At 47.8% G+C, this 22134-nt stretch overlaps 1 protein-coding gene across 1 annotated transcript in view; it reads right to left on the reverse strand.

The window, feature by feature from the left end:
* SHISA6 (shisa family member 6) overlaps window positions 1-22134 on the reverse strand; it is a 201838-nt gene that overhangs the window by 18166 nt on the left and 161538 nt on the right. Inside the window, exon 4 of the mRNA XM_075015000.1 lies at window positions 6017-6079. Within this exon, the coding sequence (XP_074871101.1) occupies window positions 6017-6079 (63 nt within the window). The remainder of the gene's footprint in view (window positions 1-6016; window positions 6080-22134) is intronic.

The raw sequence follows: 22134 nt of genomic DNA on the forward strand, positions 1-22134 counted from the left end.
AAGTTGTCTTGCAGCTGTATTAAAAAAGCGCACCTATCTGTTAATTTGAGGAGTCTTTTATATGGAGAGCTGATTAGCTTTTGAGTTCCTTTTACACTCCTCTATTGAGGGGGGTGAAGCTGATTTAAACTGTCCTTAATTCTTAGGATTTTGTAAACAGCATCTTAAACAAATAGACACAAAACCTACTGCAAATTGCCAGAGAGATGCCATGGTATCAGGAATCATTTTCATATCTTCTGGGATTGTCCCCGATTGAATATTTCTGGCCTGATGTTAGAATATTGCTGCAAGAACTATTTCACGGCTGTATCCCCCAAAGTCCAATTATGGCACAGTTAGAATAATACCCCAATTTACTGAAATTAAACAAAGAGATACCTGCTAAAAATTCTTGTGGCTGCAGCCATTAAGTGAATTTTCAACCATCCCCGCAAAGCCAATGCTGGGTACAGAAAAGTGGTTGATCAATAAACCTGAGAAATGGAGTAAGTTACTACCCATATTAGATTAACAACTAAACTAGTAGTAGGCCAATAAGACAAATGCAGTGAGTGGATAAAATAAAAAAGAAAAAAAAAGATTAATATAACTTTCTTACTAACAGCAATTATTTTATTTACTTATGTATTTAGAGTCATAATAACTATGCTGAGCCAGGTGCCCAAAAATAATTAGGCAATAAATATAATTAAATTAAACGTTAGCAGTGCTGACATTGTCAGTTGCACAGAAATAGAATCAACCAGCCAACGTCTGTATCTACTGTAAAGGACCCTCTGCTGCCTCATGCCTGATGTACACCCTTACCTGTTATATGTGTCACCCTCTGTTTTTAGTATTTATGTAAAAGAATCACTGTCATTTTCAATAATACTGCTTTCTCTTGTATAAAATGTTACTCTCTAAAGATTCACAGTTACATCAACAGATGAATTTGCGATGCCTGTGCAAAACGTAGACCCGTGCATGTAAAGTCTACAGCTGATTCCTCAGTTGCATGTGAAAGTTGTACAGACAAGGCTCAGATCCTTCTGAGAATGTAGCCCTAAAGTTCTTCTTTTAGTCATCTTGGCCTACCTCAGGGGCTGGTAACCCGGCACATGCGCCAGGAGTGGCAAGTGAGTTGACTTTCATTGGGACGTACTGGCTTTGCTGCGGGAGCTGTTGTAGATTAACAGCTACTGTTTGTTGAGGCAGCAAGATATGAGTGCGGCAGTTGCAGCTCTGATGCACTTTTCGGGAAGAAGGGGTGTCTGGAAGAAGGACTTCCTTCCGGAAGCTCCCCCGGGGCCGCCCTTCTAAATGGCATTTTGGAGTCCGGAACAACGGTCTTCCAGACTCCAAATCACGTGACCGTATGCTAATGAGGCACGGGGAATTTGCACCCACGCCTTATTAGCATATTTCGGGCCATGTATTACCGTGCCACTTTCGGAGAAAGTGGCCTGTGTAGAAACGGCCATTGAGTGGGTCAGCCCCTTCAGCTCCTAAAGCACAAAGGCACTTTTGAAAATTGTATCACAGCTCTAGTCTATGGCACTCCCAGTGCGGCTGTGGTGCTGGTATCTAAGCACCATGCACATCCTCATCCAAAGCCATCCACAGACCTATGGGGTTCTCACCATTTCCTAGCACAGGGTGTTCTGCCTTTCTCCTGTGTTCGTCCTCCTGGAGCGAAGTGTCTTGCTCTAGCGCCTAAACCAGCATTGGATATGAAGAGCTGTCAGAACTGAGGGTTGAGATTAATGGGCTTTAGGGGTTGGAAATCCCCACTCCTTTGGAGCCAGGTTTCTAAACAGAGTCATGATGTGCAACTCCCCTCCTGTGAACGTTCCCACTCTGCCAGGCAGAATGCAACAGGGAGACTTTTCTTTGAACTCTGGTCCGGCAGCCGTTAATGCAAACAACACAACGGCAGCCTAGCAGCACACACAGTCTGTGATCCCCTCTATAATAGTCATCCTTCCGTTCAGGTATTTGAAGGCTGCTATCAAATCCCCCCTCAGTCTTCTCTCCTGCAGACTAAACAAGCTCAACTCTCTCAACATCTTGTATGTCACGTGCTCCTTAATCCTTTTGTTGCCCTCTGCTGGACCCTCTCCAATGCATCCACCTCCTTTCTGTACTCTGGGGCCCAGAACTGGACGCAATACTCCAGATGTGGCCTGACCAGTGCTCAGTACAGGGGAATAATCAGTTCTCTAGATCTGCTGGAAATGCTCCTCCTAGTGCACCCTAATTTGTCATTAGGCTTCTTGGCTACAAGGGCACTCTGTTGACTCATATCTAGCTTCTCATTCACTTTAATCCCTAGGTCCTTTTTTGCTGCACTGCTGCATAGGCAGTTGGTCCCCATCCTGTAACAATGCTTGGGATTCTCCTGTCCGAAGAGCAGGAATCTGCCCTTGTCCTTGTTGAGCTTTGAAGAGTGGGTTCTAAATAGTGGACTCTTACTGAAGCCCACAATAAAACAGTCCAATTTATTAGGGGCTGGATTAGCCATACCAAACACTTTCTCATGATCATGGACAGTTTGTGAACAGAATAAAGGGATAAATTAAATTAAGTAGGTCAAACTGCTCTCTAGAGGAGTATTGCAAAGATAGCCAGTAGACAAGAGAGGTAAGGGAAGAAAAGTATTTGAAAATCTGAAATCTGAGGTGATGAATATGTCTGCTTTGATCCGCTTTCTCTCTCCCAACCACACACAGAAAAGGAGAGCATCTGTCAGATCAAGAGAAGAGTTTAACTACCTTGGCACATGTTGGTTCCTAAAATTATTAAATGCAACAGAGAACCTGGCTGTCAAAGTAGCTAAAGGTGATGGCACAAATTTACAATTCCCAAGAAGACAAAAAACACTAAACTGGAGGCAAGGCAGCAGGTGCAGGTTTAAATGTGCGCTGCCTTTCAAGAATATTTGTGTTTAAAGCAACACCCCCTCTCTCCCACACACAACTTAGTAAGACAGACACCTGGGGGATAAGGTCACACTCCTCCAACGAGACAATGGCTACCACTCAGCTATTTTCCCACGCTCACACTCAGTCCCTGGGGATTAACAGGGACATGCTGGGATTATAATGAGCAGCAACATGTTGCACAAATTTCTTTTCTAGTTTTTAACCTAGTATTCTGAAAACACGGTGTGAAAAATATTTAGGGGTCAATCATGACTTTGCCATGAAATCTGTGCAGAAGGCAGCAGTGCTACTCTAAAAGCAGTTTTTAACTGACGGTTTTTCTCTCTATTTACCCTATGTTGAGAGGCTGGAAAGGAGGGAGAAATGCTGAGTGCCCTCTTATTCCCTTAGCCTTGTCTTCTCTTTTTTACTACAAAGCAAAACAAGACAAACGTGTGGTGTTTTTGATTCCAGTCAACAACTATGGTTTTACAGGGTCACTAGTTCAGGAACTCTTTGCCTAACCTGGCCTGTATGCAGAAATTTCTGGGGTGTGCTTTTTTTGTAAATGTGGAGCTCAATTTTTTTAAATATAAAGTGGTTCAATATATTCATGCAATGAGTGTGCGTAGGAGAGGTTAATGAAAAATTTGAGCAGACACAGGGATTGGTAAAATGATTTTGTTGTAACAGAATAAATATTTATACAGTAATAAAGGTTTTATAGAAATTACATTATTTGACCTTCCTGTGGTATTGTAAGTGAAAAACAGTTTTCCAAAATATTCCAGTCTTCATCTTCAGAGTTTTTCAGTTCAGACTATATATAGGCTAGCAGTAATTAAATACATTTTGGGTAACTGCAACTTTTTCTTCATGACAGTAAATTCACAGCAGTGCCTAAGACATGTTCATAGCTAGTTTTGTGTTGCTAGAGGCCAAAGGCCTGCTGGGAAATGCAGGCAAGGGAGCTGGCAAAGGAACTACAGCTCCCAGGGTGCGTTTGGTTTCCCCCATCATGCTCTGCAGACTCCCCCTGCACGGTGCAGCGGGGAGGAAGGGGTTGAAACCAGACATGAGTATATTTGCACCCTTCACCCCCCCGCCCCCGCACCTGCATACAGGCCTAGTCCAATTCACCACAGATTTAACAAATACAGCCCATCTTGCTACTGGACAGAAGCTACCAATTTTGAAATTGACATCACTTCTTTTGTGGGTTTTGGAGGCAGTGCAAAATTCAGATGTATAATGGAAAATTACCTGTAATCTGAACGATGGAGCAGCCATTGTCTCTCTGAAATAGGAGTGGGTCAAACAAAGGTTGCCTGTAAATTTTTCAAGTCAAATTTTTCTCCCGTGCTCTTAAGTTTTACAGGGTTCAGCTCAAACATAAGGCAGTTTTCATAATAAATGTATCTAGGAACATTTTACCCAAGGTTGTATAGCTACAGAGCTAGATAATACATACCCACAGAGAGAAAGCCATCAATACAGGAAAGGAAGAATGGATATATACCCAGCTGGGATTTGCATAGAGGTGGAAAGCCGGTGTGATGACCATAATGGTTCAGACAGCAGATGTTTCTCACAATCCCAGCAGGGAGATTATGCAGAAGGAGAGAGCAAAGTGAGCAGGGGAAGCAGGTGGAACAAGTGCAAAGCGGCCTGTGAAAACAGGGAGGATAATTCTGAACTGGATGGCCAAGTGAAGTGGGCCCCATGGAATGTGACGTGATTGCAATGTTTTGTATTGAGAGAATGGAGCAGCGGCATTCTGCACACGCTGGGCTCTGGGGAGCGGGGGCTCAGGAGGCCAGTAGGAGAAGAAGCTGGGGTAGAGCAGATGTGAGCAGATGAACAAACAAAAGGGGATTTCAGCAGTGGCGGAGATGAGGCCCTGCAGGGACGGGCAGCGCTGTGTCTATCTGGACCAGGCAGCGCTTGGATGATGTGCATTATGGACAGGGGCATCACAGGCTGCCCAAGTAGAGGATGGCAATGCTGCATGCACCTGAGATAAGCGCATTGCCCACTGAGACACTGCTCTGAAGGAAGTGGAGATGAACCCACTAGTTTGCTTGGCCAAGAGGGCTAAGCAGGTGGACAGGAAGGAGCCACTCCAGGTACTGAAAGCCACACACAGGAGAGAGAAGGGAAATCACAGATTCTCTGGGGGCATTCTCATGGAAAGTCCATCGCAGGGAGCCCACAAGGGGCTCTACGCATTGAGGGGAAGACCAGAGTAAGGAATGCTTCAGAGCTACACTGGAAAGACAACACTGGACCTATGTGAGAGGTGACAATGTACTTTACACAGCCATGAGGTGACGAGCTACCCCAGCCACCAACAGATGGGTCAGCACTAGGTTGTGGAGATGAGTCAGCAGAAGTACAAGGTGAGCGACTATTGCCTGGCATATGCTCCCAGCCTGTGGGGCTGAGGAGAGATCCTAGCAGGCAGGGGTGGATGCTGCCACACCTCTGGATTGAAGAGGTTTCCAGCAGATACAGGGTTTACCGACTGGTTCCATGGCTGTCAGCGAGCCCCACCTTCAACCTGTGTACAAAGTGTTCCAGCAGCCCTGTGAGAGGGGCTACTGCCAAATGACACAAGACCTGGGCCCTGCACAGCCCTGGGCCCAGAGGCTGTGGTCAGTTTGGGGAGAGCCCTGAACTCCATCTCAGCCCCGCTCCTGAAACCAACAGCCTGCGGGTCCAGGCCCTAGTGTCCCTGTGTTTAATGTGAATTCCTCCCCTTAGCAACTGCAAAGGGGCCGTAGGCTTGTCAGTGAAGGTGTAGGAGGGGCACCTCTCAGGTGCTGCCCCAAGGAACAGGATCTGCAGCAGCACACGGTGGACATGGAAATGAACCCAAAGCCTCCAGATGGGGAGAATGTGAAGCTGGTATTCAACTGAAGCTATGAGATTGGGCCATATTTAAACATGTCCTTTTTTAGAAATATGGTCCGACATTTAATGCTAATAGAATAAACTGTTCATATGTCATAGACATATGAACTATTCTATTCACATTAAACATGATTTTAATGCCAGTGGGTGTTACTGGTTGTCAGGGGACAGTTACAATATGTTTCATTGTCTCTTACCATTGGTAGGTGTCTGGGTTGCACTGTTTAGTATCAGGTGGTTATAATTTTGGTCTTGGTCATCTGAAATTCACAGAAAAAAATCCTTTTCAGAAACAGCTCAGTGAATTCACCGATCTGCAGATGATGATTGCAGTTCACATTATTCACAGGAAATATCGGCATGATTAAAGGAAGGAGAAGAAAATGCTTAAGAAAGCAGAAGAGTCTTTCATGTTATTCGCTTAAAATTCCAGATGTGAGAGGAACATGATAATGGAAAACTGTTTCCATTCCACTGAGGCAGCCGAATGGCACGCCTGCAAGGGAAGAAGTACTGCAAAGCAGGAATAAACCAAGGCATGGATTCACTATCCAGGTTGCGACCATGCGAGATCCACTAATTCCCTCTGACGCCACCAGAGACCCATCCCCAATGAACAGAGTTCCTGCTCTGTGTCCTCATCTGGGCTACCTGAGAAGCAGACATTCCGCTTGACACAATAGCTATGTTCCATGGGAACAACAAAAACAGCCATCAGCGAGACTTTTGTGCCAGAGGCACAGCTTTCATAGTATCTGGGCCTACAGTTCCCTCCCACAGGACATGAGCATGACGACAGGTTTCCTTGCATTCAATACTTAACACACTTTGCTGCTAAGAACCAAAAAAGGATTAACAACAGTATTGCTACCACCAATAATAGTACTAGCAACACCTCTGTGGACTGCACTGCGCCTTTTCCTCTTTCCCACTGTAATAAACAGCAGCACAACACTAGGCAAGTAGCCACTAACACCTACCATATGTTTGCATAAGTTTCCAGATATGCTTTAGCTGAGTCATCACCGTCAGATAGATCATCTTACAGGGGAGTTTCATCCCGCTGGTTTAACATGCCGTTGCTTAGGCAGACAGATTGTGTGGTCACAGGTGATTTAACTTGGTAATGGCATACTAGATCCCTGATGCTACTGAGATTCCAGCTAGAAGACAGGCATTCACCAGATACACAGTAAGCGAAATAGTCATGTTAGTCTATATACTAACAAAACAAAAAAGCAGTTATGTAGAACTTTAAAGACTAACAAAAATAATTTATTGGGTGATGAGCTTTCGTGGGGCAGACCCGCTTCTTCTATTTTATTTCAAATCTGAAGAAGTGGGTCTGTCCCACGAAAGGTCATCACCTAATAAATTATTTTGTTAGTCTTTAAAGTGCTACTTGACTGCTTTTTTGTTTTGTTACCAGATACCGTCACGGAAAATGTGACCAAGGATATTAGCCCAACCATCAGCAAGTGACAAGCATGCCTCAAAATCTGGGAGTTTATATCATATAAGGATCCAAATGTTCCGAATGGCTCCAGATATTTTTGAGTGAGCCAGTGGCTTGGAAATCTCCTCAAATGAGATAATATCTTGGGAAAACTCCAGTGAGGACTGACTTCTGTGGGCTCAGAAGTTCTGTGAGAACAGCTTTCCCTACTTCAGGGCAGCCCATCAAATCCTGACAGACAACAGGAAGCAGCAGATGTGATAATCAGAAATATAAACTAAACCAGACTGAACATTTTGGAGTCTCACAAAAAGCCTGGTGAGAGTTTCACAGGTTCCCTGATTCCAAGGCCAGAAGGACCAAACTCACAGAACACTGTGATAATCTGGTCTGACCTCTTGTATAAAACAGGCTAGAGACCTTCCCCAGTAATTTCTGCATTAAGCCCATCACTCTTGTCTGAACGAGAGCACTTCTTCTACAAAGACGCCCAGCCTTATGCCACAGAGAAGCCATGCCGCCTAGCGAAGTTACTCCAATGGTCATTCACTCCCACCGTTCAGACAGGGAACCTTATTTCTGATCCTCATTTGTCTAGCTTCAGCTTCCAGAAATCAGGTCTCGTTCTATCTCTTCCTACTAGAGAGCTCTCTCTGAGGAGAAACTCCCCACCCCACCCATCTCAGCACTTCTGTGCGTGACTTCTCTGGGATAACCTAAATCAACAGAGCTTTTGAAAAGCTAAGGCTTGGCGGTCTGGGCCAGTACTTGTGCAATTCAGTCTGACATGGTTTCTGACAAGACCGTCAGAAGAGTATCTTCACTTTCACTGAAGAAAACCTGCTCTGGTCTGAGCTTGGGAGGTAAGGCACGCCTGGAACCTGACTTCAAGGGGCTTTAGCTCAGGCCCCCTCCTCAGCACCGGCAACTGCTATTGATTTCAAGAGCAGCTGCAGGTGCTAAGCCTCAGGGATGAAAACAGCTGAGCCAAGTCTTCAGTCTCACACCAATTACTCTGCTGATTGGGTTCTTTTTGGTGAGTTGTAAGTCACTCCGCAGACAGCCTCATGCATGTTAAAACACATCTCTTTGCAAACTGTCTTTATGGACTGCCTCGCTGGATTACATCAGCAGGTCCACAGGCAGGCCCCAGTGCTGAAGCTGTTCTATGTAGGGACCCCTTCTCCACACCTCCTGTGAGCCCCAGGGGGTCGCAGGCTGGTGGAGGTCTGCAGCCACATGGGGTGGTTTGCAAAACTGAGAGCTAAGAGACAGCTCCTGCACTGGCTCACTGAGACATCAGAACAATGATCTAGCAGTTACCTGTCATGACACCTGGCTCCATTTACTCCGCAGCAGCAGACGGCTAGAGGGTGCTGAGTGGAGAATGGAATGCCCAGACTGCCTTCTCATGCAGGGTAGAACACTACACTGCAGTGACCTACCCTAGGGACTTACCCAGGATGAAATCCCAGCCTCACTGGATTCCCCTTTGCATTACAGCCTATGGCCCCCATGCCCCACCCACACCACAGCTTCTTACTGGTCAGTTTTTTCTTATCTGAACCCTAATACAACTCAAGCCCTGGGGGCCTTTTGCAGCCATGTTCACCTCTGTGTGGCTTCTAGTTTTGACCTAAAATACTTAGTTGTGGTGGTGGGTGGGAGATGCTGAATGAGCAGCATTTCCATTGCAACGCATGTGCTGCCCCAAGCCCTGGCATAGCAAGGACCCCGGCCCCCAGGTTCCCCACCCAGTGGCCTGCACCCAGTTTGTGCCATACAGAACCCTGGTTCTCGTGAGGGAATTTTGAACGAAAAATTTTAAAAGTTCTGCATATTTTAATTGCCAACACAACACAGAAAAGCGGTACCAATAGCATCACACCATTTTCAATTGCTTTGATCCTTTTTTTGAAAGCACTTGGTAGATAAATGAGAGTGGTGTGACTCCGTTGTGTTGTTATGACAGATAACAGGTGCAGACTTCTAAAACATGGTGGGCAGGACTTTTAACTTTCTGGTGCAGAATTCCCTCTGGCTGGTTCAAGCACCATTGGTGTGCAATTTAGAGACAGCCCCACCGGAACGGTGCTCTGGGAACCCTCCAGTCCCCTGGGCTGACTTTCTTTGTTCTCTGGACTGCCAAGTTTTCCTCACAGTCCCATGGGCACGTTGGCTGGGCGCTTGGCAGTTTAGGGCTTGGGTGCCTGCCCTGCCCAGCTCCACTGCAGTGATGTTCTTGGTGAAGGGCTGGTTCGGCAGAGGGACGAGGCCGAGTGTGGGGTCAGGCAGCTCTGCAGATGAGCCCTGAGCTCATGTCTCAGTCCTGGCACGCACCACGAAGGGAAGAAAAGACGAACGGCACTCTTGGCTGTCAGCTAACAATAGGAGCTCTGGGCACAGCTGGAGCAGACATTAACTGACAATAACTAAGCCACAGAGGGAGACTAAATGGCGAGAGTGGGGTTTGCTAGACGGCCACATGAGACGCTGTCCTCTGAGCTCCTCCAGAGCCAAGGGCAACTGCAGCAGCCTAAGAAATTTAACAAGAGGCCAGGTCACAAAGCCAGTAACATAGTCCCCAGGAGACCCCCCATCCTGCTCTCACTCAGCAGACATGGGAGCAGTGTGTCTCGGGGTGGGGGGAGTGGGAGCTGGCGGGGGGGGGGCTGTGTTGGGGCAGGGGAGTGGGAGCTGGCAGTGGGGGGGGGCTGTGTCGGGGTGGGGGGAGTGGGAGCTGGCGGGGGGGTGCTGTGTTGGGGCAGGGGAGTGGGAGCTGGCAGTGGGGGGGGCTGTGTCGGGGTGGGGGGAATGGGAGCCGGCAGGGGGGGCTGTGTTGGGGCGGGGGAGTGGGAGCTGGTGGCGGGGGGGCTGTGTTGGGGCGGGGGAGTGGGAGCTGGCGGCGGGGGGGCTGTGTTGGGGCAGGGGAGTGGGAGCTGGCAGTGGGGGGGGCTGTGTCGGGGTGGGGGGAATGGGAGCCGGCGGGGGGGGCTGTGTTGGGGCGGGGGAGTGGGAGCTGGTGGCGGGGGGGCTGTGTTGGGGCAGGGGAGTGGGAGTCGGCAGTGGAGGGGGGCTGTGTCGGGGCGGGAGGGTGGGAGCTGGCAGTGGAGGCGGGGTGGCTGTGTCGGAGCTGGGGGGGTGGGAGCCGGCAGTGGAGGTGGGGGGGCTGTGTCAGAACAGTGAGGGTGGGAGCCGGCAGTGGGGAGGGGAGCTGTGTCGGGGCGGGAGGCTGGTCGTGTGTGGTCGTGTCTGTGCAAGGAGAGGATATCTCAGGTGCTGGAGCTGGCTGTGTCGGGAGTGGGAGGCTGGCAGTGTGTGGGGGCTGTCTGTGCAAGGAGAGGATATCCCAGGTGCTGGAGCCAGGCTATCACACGCCAGGCTGAGTGGCTGTCGGTGGCCGTGCTGGGTAGAGCTGCCCTTCGCACTCGCTGCCCTGCGCACATGTGCAGGTGTCCAGTTCTAGCCGCTCCCCTGCTGCTGACACGCTCAGCTGTGCCCAGGCCCAGGCTACCGCCTGGGTGAAGGGCAGACTGGAGTCTCTTCTGCCGAGGTAATGAACCGCAGCCGGATGTTGGTCCGGCAGTCAGCGAAGCAGAGGGAGGCTGGGCCTTGTCTGCGGGATGGAGGCTTGGCCAGAGTATGGAGCTGAGCTCGGAAACAGACGGCTGGCCTGGGAAAGAGACTTGCCAGGGACACCCGTGGGTCAGAGGTGGTCTGCCCAGCCCCTCCTCCTGCCCAGCTGAGGAATCCCCAGCACAGCTTGGGAAGGAGCAAGGGAACGCAGCAGAAACCAGGCCCAAGTTCCCCACCTGTGGGTAGGGACTTTTCAGCTGGTGTGGGGTCAGTGCTGGTGATAAACCAGTGACCTGAGAAGGGGGCGAGTCTCCTTTCAAATGCTGGCTAATAAAACATGAACTCATCCATTGCCATATTACTGGTCACTGGAGCGTCTGCAAGCCCTGTCCTGCCGAATGCTTCACGCCATGTCAGTCACTGGACCAAGTTCTGAGCAAGATGGAGTACCTGCACCTCCTGCTGATGCCAGGGGGGACTGCAGATGTTCAGTATCCCTCAGGATTAGGTCCAGTGGGAACTGAGGGTCCTCAGCATCTTGCAGGATGGAGCTCTGAATAAGCCACTCATCAGAACATGTCAGTCCGTTTTCTGGGTTCTGCAGGTACCTGACAGCCTTTCACCCTGACTCGACAGAAGAGGATCTTCTCAACTACTGATGTACTGATCTGCACTCAGAATCAGTGCTTTTATTCCAAGGGCTGGGACTGACAGCTCTCATTTGCAGCATAAATCACTCACTGAGTCTCCAATTCAAGGTCCTAAACCACCAGTAATTGATGAAGAAAATGTTAAATAGCCCCTAAAGAGCCCTTTTTGTGCTTTCCATTCAATGGTGATTGTCTGGGCAGGCTGGAAGCTTTTCTGAGGAGAATCCCTTCCTAGCTCTTTTGTCTCTAGGGCATATTTATGCACTTCATGTTTCCCACGTTCATTGTTCGTAAATATGGATTAATTTTGTTCTGCAATGCAAAAAATAGATTATGCAGGGAAAAGAGTACGCTATTTAGGTCTGTCTTTGCAAATACATTCCTATAAAAATTGGAGCACTAACATATTTTAATGCATGTCAAGAAACACATTGTTTCTGTAAGTTATATGATATTTTTAATGTTAATGTTATAATATTTACTGCTTCTAACTCCTCTGGAATTGTTATTCCAGTAGGAGGAAAGCAATACGCTAAGCAGATATCATCCGAAACAGCTTCTGCTTCCTTGTTTTCCCTCCTGCATCCATTGCTGCTGCTCCGCTCTTTCCAGTAATCGCCCCATCCTCCTGTCGCTGTTTTTTAAACTAAGATTCAGAGAAAAAATGAACATCTATGACAACAGGATAGCTGTTTGCCACCCGCATAGACTGATAGTGAATTCTTTCACGTGCTGAGATTCCACAGTTCTTAAATGTAAAAAAGCTGTCTTAACCAGGAATTAACCCAACAGTTAGGGACAAAAAGCAAAGCAGCCTCAGAAGACAGGAAAGAAGAGCCCCAGCTGAAAAACTTAATAACATCTACGTCTCTGCATTGGTATAAAATAATGATAGTCTTTATTAGCGCCCCCCCCCCCCCGCCCTTGCAACAAATGCATTTGCGCTTTGGAATTCAGGGCAAGGAATCCTGGGCCCTGGATAGAACAGCTATTTTCTCTTTCTCTGCTGCAGTGGATTTATCAAGTCCAGCAGAGAGTTTTCTTGGCAGGGGCGGCATTAAGAGATCTTGTATTAAAGACTCTGCTCCAGATACAGAAGGGTGATTTTTTTCATGACTCAGGCCTTTCATGTATCTCCTTAACAGTTATGGATGTCCAAGGACGGTAACAGAAACGCCTTGCCTGAGTCACTAGGCAGAAATATTCCCAGTAGTGTCTCTTATTCTGTCATTGCCATAGTGCAGTTTAGGCCTTAAATCAATGCTGAAGCTCAAGAAGTGAGGATGCCTTTATTGACCAGGGCTGTTCCCTGGTGTTCCATGACTAGGATGACAAGCTGATGTGAACTGTCAAGCATGGACGAGGCCCGGTGCCTTGGCCAGTGTGCTGTGTTTGTCAAGCTGCAGCCCAAGAAGGCGCCAAGGGTTTAACTGGAGCTGGTCAGCATGGCTGCGTCTACACGTGCACGCTACTTCGAAGTAGCGGCAGTAACTTCGAAATAGCGCCCGTCACGTCTACACGTGTTGGGCGCTATTTCGAAGTTGAAATCGACGTTAGGCGGCGAGACGTCGAAGTCGCTAACCCCATGAGCGGATGGGAATAGCGCCCTACTTCGACGTTCAACATCGAAGTAGGGACGTGTAGACGATCCGCGTCCCGCAACATCGAAATAGCGGGGTCCTCCATGGCGGCCATCAGCTGGGGGGTTGAGAGATACTCTCTCTCCAGCCCTTGCGGGGCTCTGTGGTCACCGTGGGCAGCAGCCCTTAGCCCAGGGCTTCTGGCTGCTGCTGCTGCAGCTGGGGGTCCGTGCTGCATATACAGGGTCTGCAACTAGTTGTTGGCTCTGTGTATCTTGCACTGTTTAATGAAAGTGTGTCTGGGAGGGGCCCTTTAAGGGAGCGACTTGCTGTTGAGTCCGCCCCGTGACCCTGTCTGCAGCTGTGCCTGGCTCCCTTATTTCGATGTGTGCTACTTTGGCGTGTAGACGTTCCCTCGCTGTGCCTATTTCGATGTTGGGCTGAGCAACGTCGAAGTTGAACATCGACGTTGCCAGCCCTGGAGGACGTGTAGACGTTATTCATCGAAATAGCCTATTTCGATGTCGCAACATCGAAATAAGCTATTTCGAAGTTGGGTGCACGTGTAGACGTAGCCCATGTGTTAAAACTCACACTGCCTTAGCTACAATAGAGCTTTCCAACCCCTAGGTGAGGATGGGTTAGACGACATGCTTGGACATCACGCCTTCCAATCCTAATCACGGCAAGGCAAGCAGGACATCCACATACTGCATGAACTGTGCTACAGAATGCTTACCCTCTATGTAACAATAGGCATTTAAATACAAAAACGCATTAAACGAATATGTGCAAAATTGCAATGTCAATCTCTTAAAAGTAAGGAAATGGCACATTTAAATTGCTCCTACAACCTTGTCAAACCCTATTACACCTGCATTACGACAGTCTTTAATAACATTAGCACGTTATTTTGTTCAGCACAACTGCTGCCCCATTCCCTGCCCAGGAAGCTCAGGGAACAGCTATTTTTTTTTTAAACCCTCACTAATTAATCCCCTCTGCCTTACTTATTCCATACAGTCCAAACCCTGCACTGAATATGGAATTGTGTAGTGCTCCCTGTAAGCTGATTGCTTGGGCGGCCGCCCAGCAGAGGGTCAGCTGCCTCTCAGCTGATTAGCAGCGCATCTGCAGTTGCTTATGGCCAGCAGCTTGAGTTTCTAGGGGTGGTGTGCATGCACACATGCCTTGGTGTACACAACAAAATTTATTCTGCACATGGATGGAAAAAAATTAGTGGGAACTCTGGTGGGGGTCCCAGTGAAGACTGCAGCAAGTAAAAGGGTTCTGGACCCAGGTGCAATAGACAATGCTGCTCTCAAGAGCAACCAGCAAGCTGGCGACTTTGTCACCTAAGTTTCAAGGGCTTTTATTCCTTGCAGCATCTTGGAACATTTGCTGGTGGACAGTTCAATCCCCTGAGAGGATGTCAGCTAATTTAAACTAATCAAGGTCTCTTAGTAGGTTGTTTGTGAGCATTTGCGTCTGGCCCCTGGCAGGCGTTCAGCTGACCTGCTTCTTTCCAGGGTAAACAAGAATAAATTCCTGAAGACTCAGAAAGGGAGTGAGGAGGCCCTGAGAGGAGATGGGTGGTCAGTAGCAAGAGAGAGAGGAAAAAAACAGAGACAGGGTTCTACCAAACTCTCTGTTTATTTTGGTCAATTTCACAGACGTAGGGTTATTTTTAATAAATAAATAAATCATAAAGTGCCATGATTTCAGCTATTTAAATCTGAAGTGTCATGGTGTTGCACTTGTAGGGTCCTGACCTAGGAAGGAGAGTGGGGCAGGGAACTTACCCTGGCCTAAAATGGGTTGCTTTCAATTGTGATCAATATTTGTTAGACCTTTCCGAACTATGCAAGGGAGAGAGAAATACACTTGCTCCCAGTGATGTTGCAGCCCTTGTAAAGGTATCGCCCAGAGCACTGGGACTGCTTGTCACATCACGGCACCCTTTGCTAATTTTCAGGCACAAGAAATGCTCCCATAGGGAGATTTTTGTTTTGTTTTCTCCTCTTTGTTGATTCCTGGTATGCGCTGCTCAGAACTGGTGCAGTGCCCATCTGTCTGGCTGGCTGTCTTGCTGTCTGTCTATTAAAACACAAAAGCAGTCCAGTAGCACTTTAAAGACTAACAAAATAATTTATTAGGTGATGAGCTCTTGTGGGACAGACCCACTCCAGATGACAGCTGTACCAGAACAGACTCAATAAGTGTTGGGCAAGTGGTCAATGTAGCCTTGACCAGCAACAGGTGGAGCTGTCTGGCTCCGCTCCATCAAGCATGCACTTAGCTTGAAGCGAGCAGAGCCAGTAGGCTACACCTGTGCTTCACATGAATCCTGTGCGGAAGTCCTCTTTCGGCCAGGAACAAAATACTCAGTGCCAGGCAGGCCTGAGCCCCATGAAAGGTGCAGAATCAGGAGCACTTGTGTGCACCCCTGTTCAGGACAAGTCCAGTTGAAGGAACAGGGGATTGTGCCTTTACTCCACTGGCAATCTCACTGCCATCATGGCTGTTCCTCAGGCAGCCCAGACTGTCACTCACAGTTTGTAACAGCCAGTCTTGTTCAGCTTTGTTTGGGCGTCCATGCCACTGAATCAACACACTCGATGGGGAAGGGAATGCCGGCTGGAAGAGGTTGCAGAGAGGCCTCTTGCCTCTGACTGCAAAGCAGCACTGCCTTTCTCCCGTCAGACACTGATGTAGGGGTGGTTTGTGCAGGCTTCCTATTATTTAAAACACTGAGAACTATTTTATTAACGGAAAAGAAAAAAACATTTCCCACATGTTCTCATACCCCAAGAGCTGAAGCTAGGAAGCTGAACTGTGTGTAAAGCTCAGAGACATCAATATAAGGGAAGCTGTTGGCAAATTCAAATAGGAAGCATCACATGCTCAGTCAAGCTTGGTTTCCCGTAGAGGTGAGAGGCACCTATTGAAGCAGAGAACTGTGGGATGTTCAGCAATGCCTTTCTGTAACTGCCCCATTAAAGTTCCAGGGCTGTGAAAACTTCCCTGGAACGTGGCTACAATCAGCAGCCGGGAAACTGCCACATTCCTCTGGCCAGCTAGCTAGACGTGGGTTTTCTCCTTTCCCCCTTTATTTCCAAACGTCAGGGACATAAAGCGAGACCAATCATAATGGTGAAACTCGAGCAATCAAGCAATCACAACTCAGGAGATTCCTGTTGTTAAATTGCTGGTGCAGTCTCAGGCTGGTCTCGCCCTTCCAATGCAGTTTTCTACCACACCCTTCCTGTTCAGAGAGACACGTAACGTGCATATTTTTTAGCTTTGTCACATAGCCCCTAAAAGTTATGGAGTGAGGGGGGAACATTTCAATGTTTCATTCTTCCACCCTGTTGAATGAAGGCTGATGTGTCACATTTAATGTCATTGCATCTACTGAGCTCTGCTGGCTGTTTATGTTCCTAACTACTAGCGCTGATACCCAGCTGTGCCAGAAAATGTCAAAAACTGTTAATGAACAGCTGCACAGTGGGTGGCATTGCTCAAAGACCCCCCTCACTCAGCATTGTCACTGACGTCACTGAGCACACCAGTGCTGCCCTTTGGAAATTCCCACCCATGGCGCAGTGAACAATACCTTAACCTTCACAGGGCCACAGGCCAGCCATGAGTCTGTGCAGTGACTGTTGGCCACGTTTTGATGCTGCTGCGAAGTGGGTCTAGTTTTCTACACAGCCTGTGCAGACCCGCGGCGTGTGTCTGGAGCAGAGAACTGACTTCTCTTTAGGGCACATGAGGAAGCGTGCAGAGATAAGCATGCATTCCTGCTGCCAGCAGTCTGTAGCCCCTCAGAGACTAACACATGTATTAGGTCATGAGCTTTGTGAGGCAGGCAGGGTTTGGTTCTGCCAGGACAAAGGGATGTGCTTGGAATGCAACTGTTTCTTGTAAAACGGAAAGGGAGAGCTCTGCTAAAAGGGACAATTAAACTGGATAATGACCACATGGGGAAGCATGGGGCCAGAGATGGGGACCAGGATGGCTATAACCCCATTGGGGCAGCAGGGAGCAGAGTTGGAGAAAGGGACAACTCCCTGCTATATATTTCAGAGATTTTGTCTGTCTGCATGCCTGTCTGTTCCCCAGCCAGGGGACATGCATCCCTCCCCCAGCTATGTCCGCTCCAGCAGCCATGGACAGCCATTTCTCACCTGGTCCCGAACTGCTGCAGTGAGAGATGGCTGGGGTTGTTCCGTCTCCCTGAGGCAGCCTGCAAACTGAACCCCCTCATCTCGTGCCCTACATCTGAGCAATGATTTAAGTGACAAAAAGCAGAAATTAAGCATTGGTAGCTCTTCTAGTAATACATCAATAAATAATGCCAATCAGTAACACTAACGTGTCATTGTACAGTGATATCTGCTGTAGCTCCTAGTATGAGATTGTCAGTTGTCCACAAAAGTAAGTAGCATAAAACAAACAATATGCTGCCAACTCTCAATTTTATCACAAGTCTCACAATACTTGTTATTCTCAAATCTCCAACTGCTGCCGTCATGTGATTAGGTAAGAGCTTCTGCTTTCATGTCATTAAGAACAAGATGAAGCTTCTGAAAAGGTGACACAAATACATGTTAGAGACTTAAAAACCAGAGACCATCAAGAACCAACATGTATTATCTCTTTGTAATGTGTGTTGAGCTCTAATATTGAAACAGGTTAGGTACCATCATTATTTATTAAAATTTCATGTTTTTAATCCACTCATGATTTTTCCCTGCTTGACTCATGACTTTAGAATGTTTGTGGTTGGTAACTACTGAAATATGATAATTATAAAAGGGTTTATTACTGTTTTTGCACAGAAGTCTACTCAGTAATATTTATGGCAGAGGGGTAAGCAGGGGGTGGACTGTAGTCATCCAGGGCAGAAGAAAGGGGCCAAAGAGGAACTATCACCATGGGCAGGGCTTGGTGCTCTCTTTACAGAGCAACAAAACCTTAACAATCACTAGTATACCTGTAGGCAACCCCTTTGCTTGTGAAGTGTCAGGGTTAGTGTGATGGAACCCACAAGCCTTCCGCCAGGCTGACTGCCTAACATGGAGCTGGATAGGGACCGGAATTTCCATCCCCCAGGAGACGCTGATGTTTTCACATTTCTTTCCAAGATGGTTTGAAAAGTGGAAATTTGGATATTTCCTACAGAACAAAAAATTGCAAAAGCAAGTTCGGTTTGGACTCATCCATACATTTGGTTTCCAGTGTCCAATTGTTTCATCTGAAGAGGGAAAAACTGCTTAATTTCAGTAATGTCAAAAGTTTATTGTATGATTTGTTAAATATGACGTCCTAGAACAAATCAAATTAATATTTTACGTGTGTACATTAAATTAATTGAAATTATGTCAAAACTTTTCTACTTTATTGAAACAACAGTTTGATATTATTGAACTGAAAGTGTTAGCTTCAACTTTTTCCCATCCATTTTTGTCAGAATCAATAAGTTCCTGAGAAATGGGTTTAGCTCCAGGAGCTAGTTCTTGCTGAAGTTTTTCAGCCACCTGTAGCGATACACAATTTCCTAGATGCATTCAGTAGAGACAGAGCAAACGCCTACCCTCCTTTGCACAGCTGCTAAACTCTATTCTTGTGGCCCCGCAGGGTAAAACGTAAGGGGCATAAGAGGGGTTAGCCCACTTTCACACAGGCGTAACTCACGTCAGTCTGTCCTGCTCAGTATCTGCTGTGTATCACACCCACACAGTGCCTATCACCAGCCACTTCAAGCCATGTTTTCCTGCTTCTAACACTGCCCTCAGTCCCTGTGTTTCTCCTGATGCATTGTTGGGGGATCTGTTCTCCCCTTCTGTAACTCCAGCTGCCTTCCTTGTGCAAGCAGCTTGAAAATCTGCATGCTCTGGGTGAACAACACTTTCCCTGGCCTTCTGGCCAGACACCTGGGACTCTCTCACCTGCAGGTTTAACATCAATTTTGAACTGTCAAAAGCAGTTTGTTAACCTGGCTAACAAAGCATAAAGTGCTGCCACTCAAGCCCAGCTAACTGAGCTGCGTAACTGCAAAGCTGCAGACATCACCTTTCATCTTTGTGCTTTCCCTTCCAGCCTCCCTGCCCAACTGGTCACTAGATCTGCCTAGAACAGGTCTTTTGGAGCTCTGTGACAATCCCATTTCCCTTGGTCATGTTGCAAACCCAACACAAGGGTGACTTCTCTTAGGGACACCTTATTTTTCCCTCAGATCTGCACACCCTCAGCTGAAGCTGTGTGGCAAACACGTTCTGGAGATACGTGGTGGGGCAGCTTACCATGGGTTTTTTCTATTTGACCAGCTCTAGCAAAAAGGTATATTTTCGCCAGCCTCTTACTCCACGACTACTGGGACAGAGTCTCCAACTGAGTCACAGCTCCTTTGTGCCATTCATGAGGCAAAGGGACCTGAATCCAGCTACAAACGCCCAGCAGTGAATGCCTGTTAGAGATGCCCACCCTTCTGCCTCCAGCATACCACTGCCAGCCTGCTTCTTGGCCCACCTGCCCTGTGCTGGGGGGACGGAGAGGGAGCAAGGCATGCTGGGGACAGGATGGGGGGATCAAACCGCCAGCCCCCACAGAGGCTCTTGTGCCAGGCGGAGAGCTAGAGCTGGCTGACAGTAGTCGCATGTCTCACCAGGGCTGGGGCTGTCCCTCGTGCCAAGCCGTTTGGTCTGTTGAGCATGACAGCAGCTCACTGGGGTGAGGCCCTTCACTGTTGCGGGCCGATATTGGCCTGTCGCTTAGCTCTGCAGCCTTTTCAGCCAGGCTTCTCTGGACTCCAGCTGCAGTGACCCGCAGGACTCTGCAGCCTCACACCTCTACTCTACCCCTTGTGTGTGTGACTGCCTCAGTAGTGAGGGGGGCACTCGATTCAGTGCGAAAGCCCTTTGTGCTGGTTGGGCCAGTCCAGTCAAAACTAACTTGTCCTCAGCCTTCCCAGTGCCCTTTCCAGTTACTAACAACGATGCCTGTGCGTGCTTATCATGGCGCTCCACATGCCAGGCAAAGCAGGACCAGTCTCACAACCCCAGCACAATTCCCATTGTGTTAGCTGTGGCTGTGTTAAAACGGGTGTGATCTCTTGCCTATAAGGTGTAAAGCACACCTGTCCTGGAGCTGCCAAGCACAGGTGGGGGCAGGTGGAATCACCTTCTGAGCAGCTCCACAGCCCCCCCCCCCCACTTCCTCCAAGGTAGGCTGACTTCAGGATACATCCGGCAGAATGACAGCCCTGGAGCACGGGCCGAAAAGGACCCAGCACCAACGAGGTTAGTGCTAATGGCTGGGGGCATTTAAACGACACCACCTCGGAGCCCATAATGGTAGTGCTCTCCGTTTACAAATGTGCTTCCAGTGGCTCTGAGCAGACATCAGCTGCCTTGTGCCTCTCAGCCATGCTCTATTACCCACTGCCACATTTTCATCACTCCTCTCGCAATATCCTGTAACATCTCTATAATTTACTGTCATTAGTTTTTATTCCCGATCACCCCGGGGGTCACCCTGTGCGGGGGGCAGAGGGCTTCCTCCATTCTAGTGATACACATGCTGGAATAAAAGTGTTTGGAATAGATGATGTTAGATCTGAAAGGATAATGAACGGCCAGGAAAACAGACTGAGGGAGAACTGGTTGTAAGCAGCACAGACCCACCAGAGGCAAGTCTATTCTAAGGGCTTGTCTGCATAGCCTCTCAGTCTGTAACTGAAGCATAAGAACATAAGAATGGCCATACTGGGTCAGACCAAAGGTCCATCGAGCCCAGCATCCCGTCTGCCGACGGTGGCCAATGCCAGGTGCCCCAGAGAAGGAGAACAGAAGACAATGATCAAGTGATTTATCTCCTGCCATCCATCTCCTGCCCTTGTTCTGAAGGCCAGGGCACCATACTTTATCCCTGGCTAATAGCCATTTATGGACCTAACCTGCAAAAATTTATCAAGCTCTTTTTTAAACCCTAATAGAGTCCTGGCCTTCACAGCCTCCTCGGGCAAGGAGTTCCACAGGTTGACTGTGCGCTGTGTGAAGAAAAATTTCCTTTTATTAGTTTTGAACCTACTACCCATCAATTTCATTTGGTGTCCCCTAGTTCTTGTATTACGGGAAAAGGTAAATAATTTTTCTATATTCACTTTCTCCACACCATTCATGATTTTATATACCTCTATCATATCGCCCCTCAATCGCCTTTTTTCCAAACTGAAAAGTCCCAGTCTCTCTAGCCTCTCCCCATATGGGACCCTTTCCAAGCCCCTAATCATCTTAATCGCCCTTTTCTGAACCTTTTCTAATGCCAATATATCTTTTTTGAGGTGAGGAGACCACATCTGCACGCAGTACTCGAGATGTGGGCGTACCATAGTTTTATATAGGGGAAGTATGATATCTTTTGTCTTATTATCGATCCCTTTTTTAATAATTCCTAACATCCTATTTGCCTTACTAACTGCCGCTGCACACTGCGTGGATGTCTTCAGAGAACTATCCACTATAACTCCAAGATCCCTTTCCTGATCTGTCGTAGCTAAATTTGACCCCATCATGTAGTACGTGTAATTTGGGTTATTTTTTCCAACATGCATTACCTTACACTTACCCACATTAAATTTCATTTGCCATTTTGCTGCCCAATCACTCAGTTTGCTGAGATCTTTTTGTAGTTCTTCACAATCCCTTTTGGTTTTGACTGTCCTGAACAACTTGGTGTCATCTGCAAACTTTGCCACCTCACTGCTCACCTCATTTTCTAGATCATTGATGAACAAGTTGAACAGGATCGGTCCCAGGACTGACCCCTGGGGAACACCACTAGTTACCCTCCTCCATTGTGAAAATTTACCATTTATTCCCACCCTTTGTTTTCTGTCTTTTAACCAATTCCTGATCCATGAAAGGACCTTTCCTCCTATCCCATGACCACCTAATTTACATAAAAGCCTTTGGTGTGGGACCGTGTCAAAGGCTTTCTGGAAATCTAGGTATATTATGTCCACTGGGTGCCCCTTGTCCGCATGTTTA

The sequence above is a fragment of the Carettochelys insculpta genome, chromosome 20 (assembly GCF_033958435.1).
Source record: "Carettochelys insculpta isolate YL-2023 chromosome 20, ASM3395843v1, whole genome shotgun sequence".
NCBI classification, from domain to species: domain Eukaryota; kingdom Metazoa; phylum Chordata; order Testudines; family Carettochelyidae; genus Carettochelys; species Carettochelys insculpta.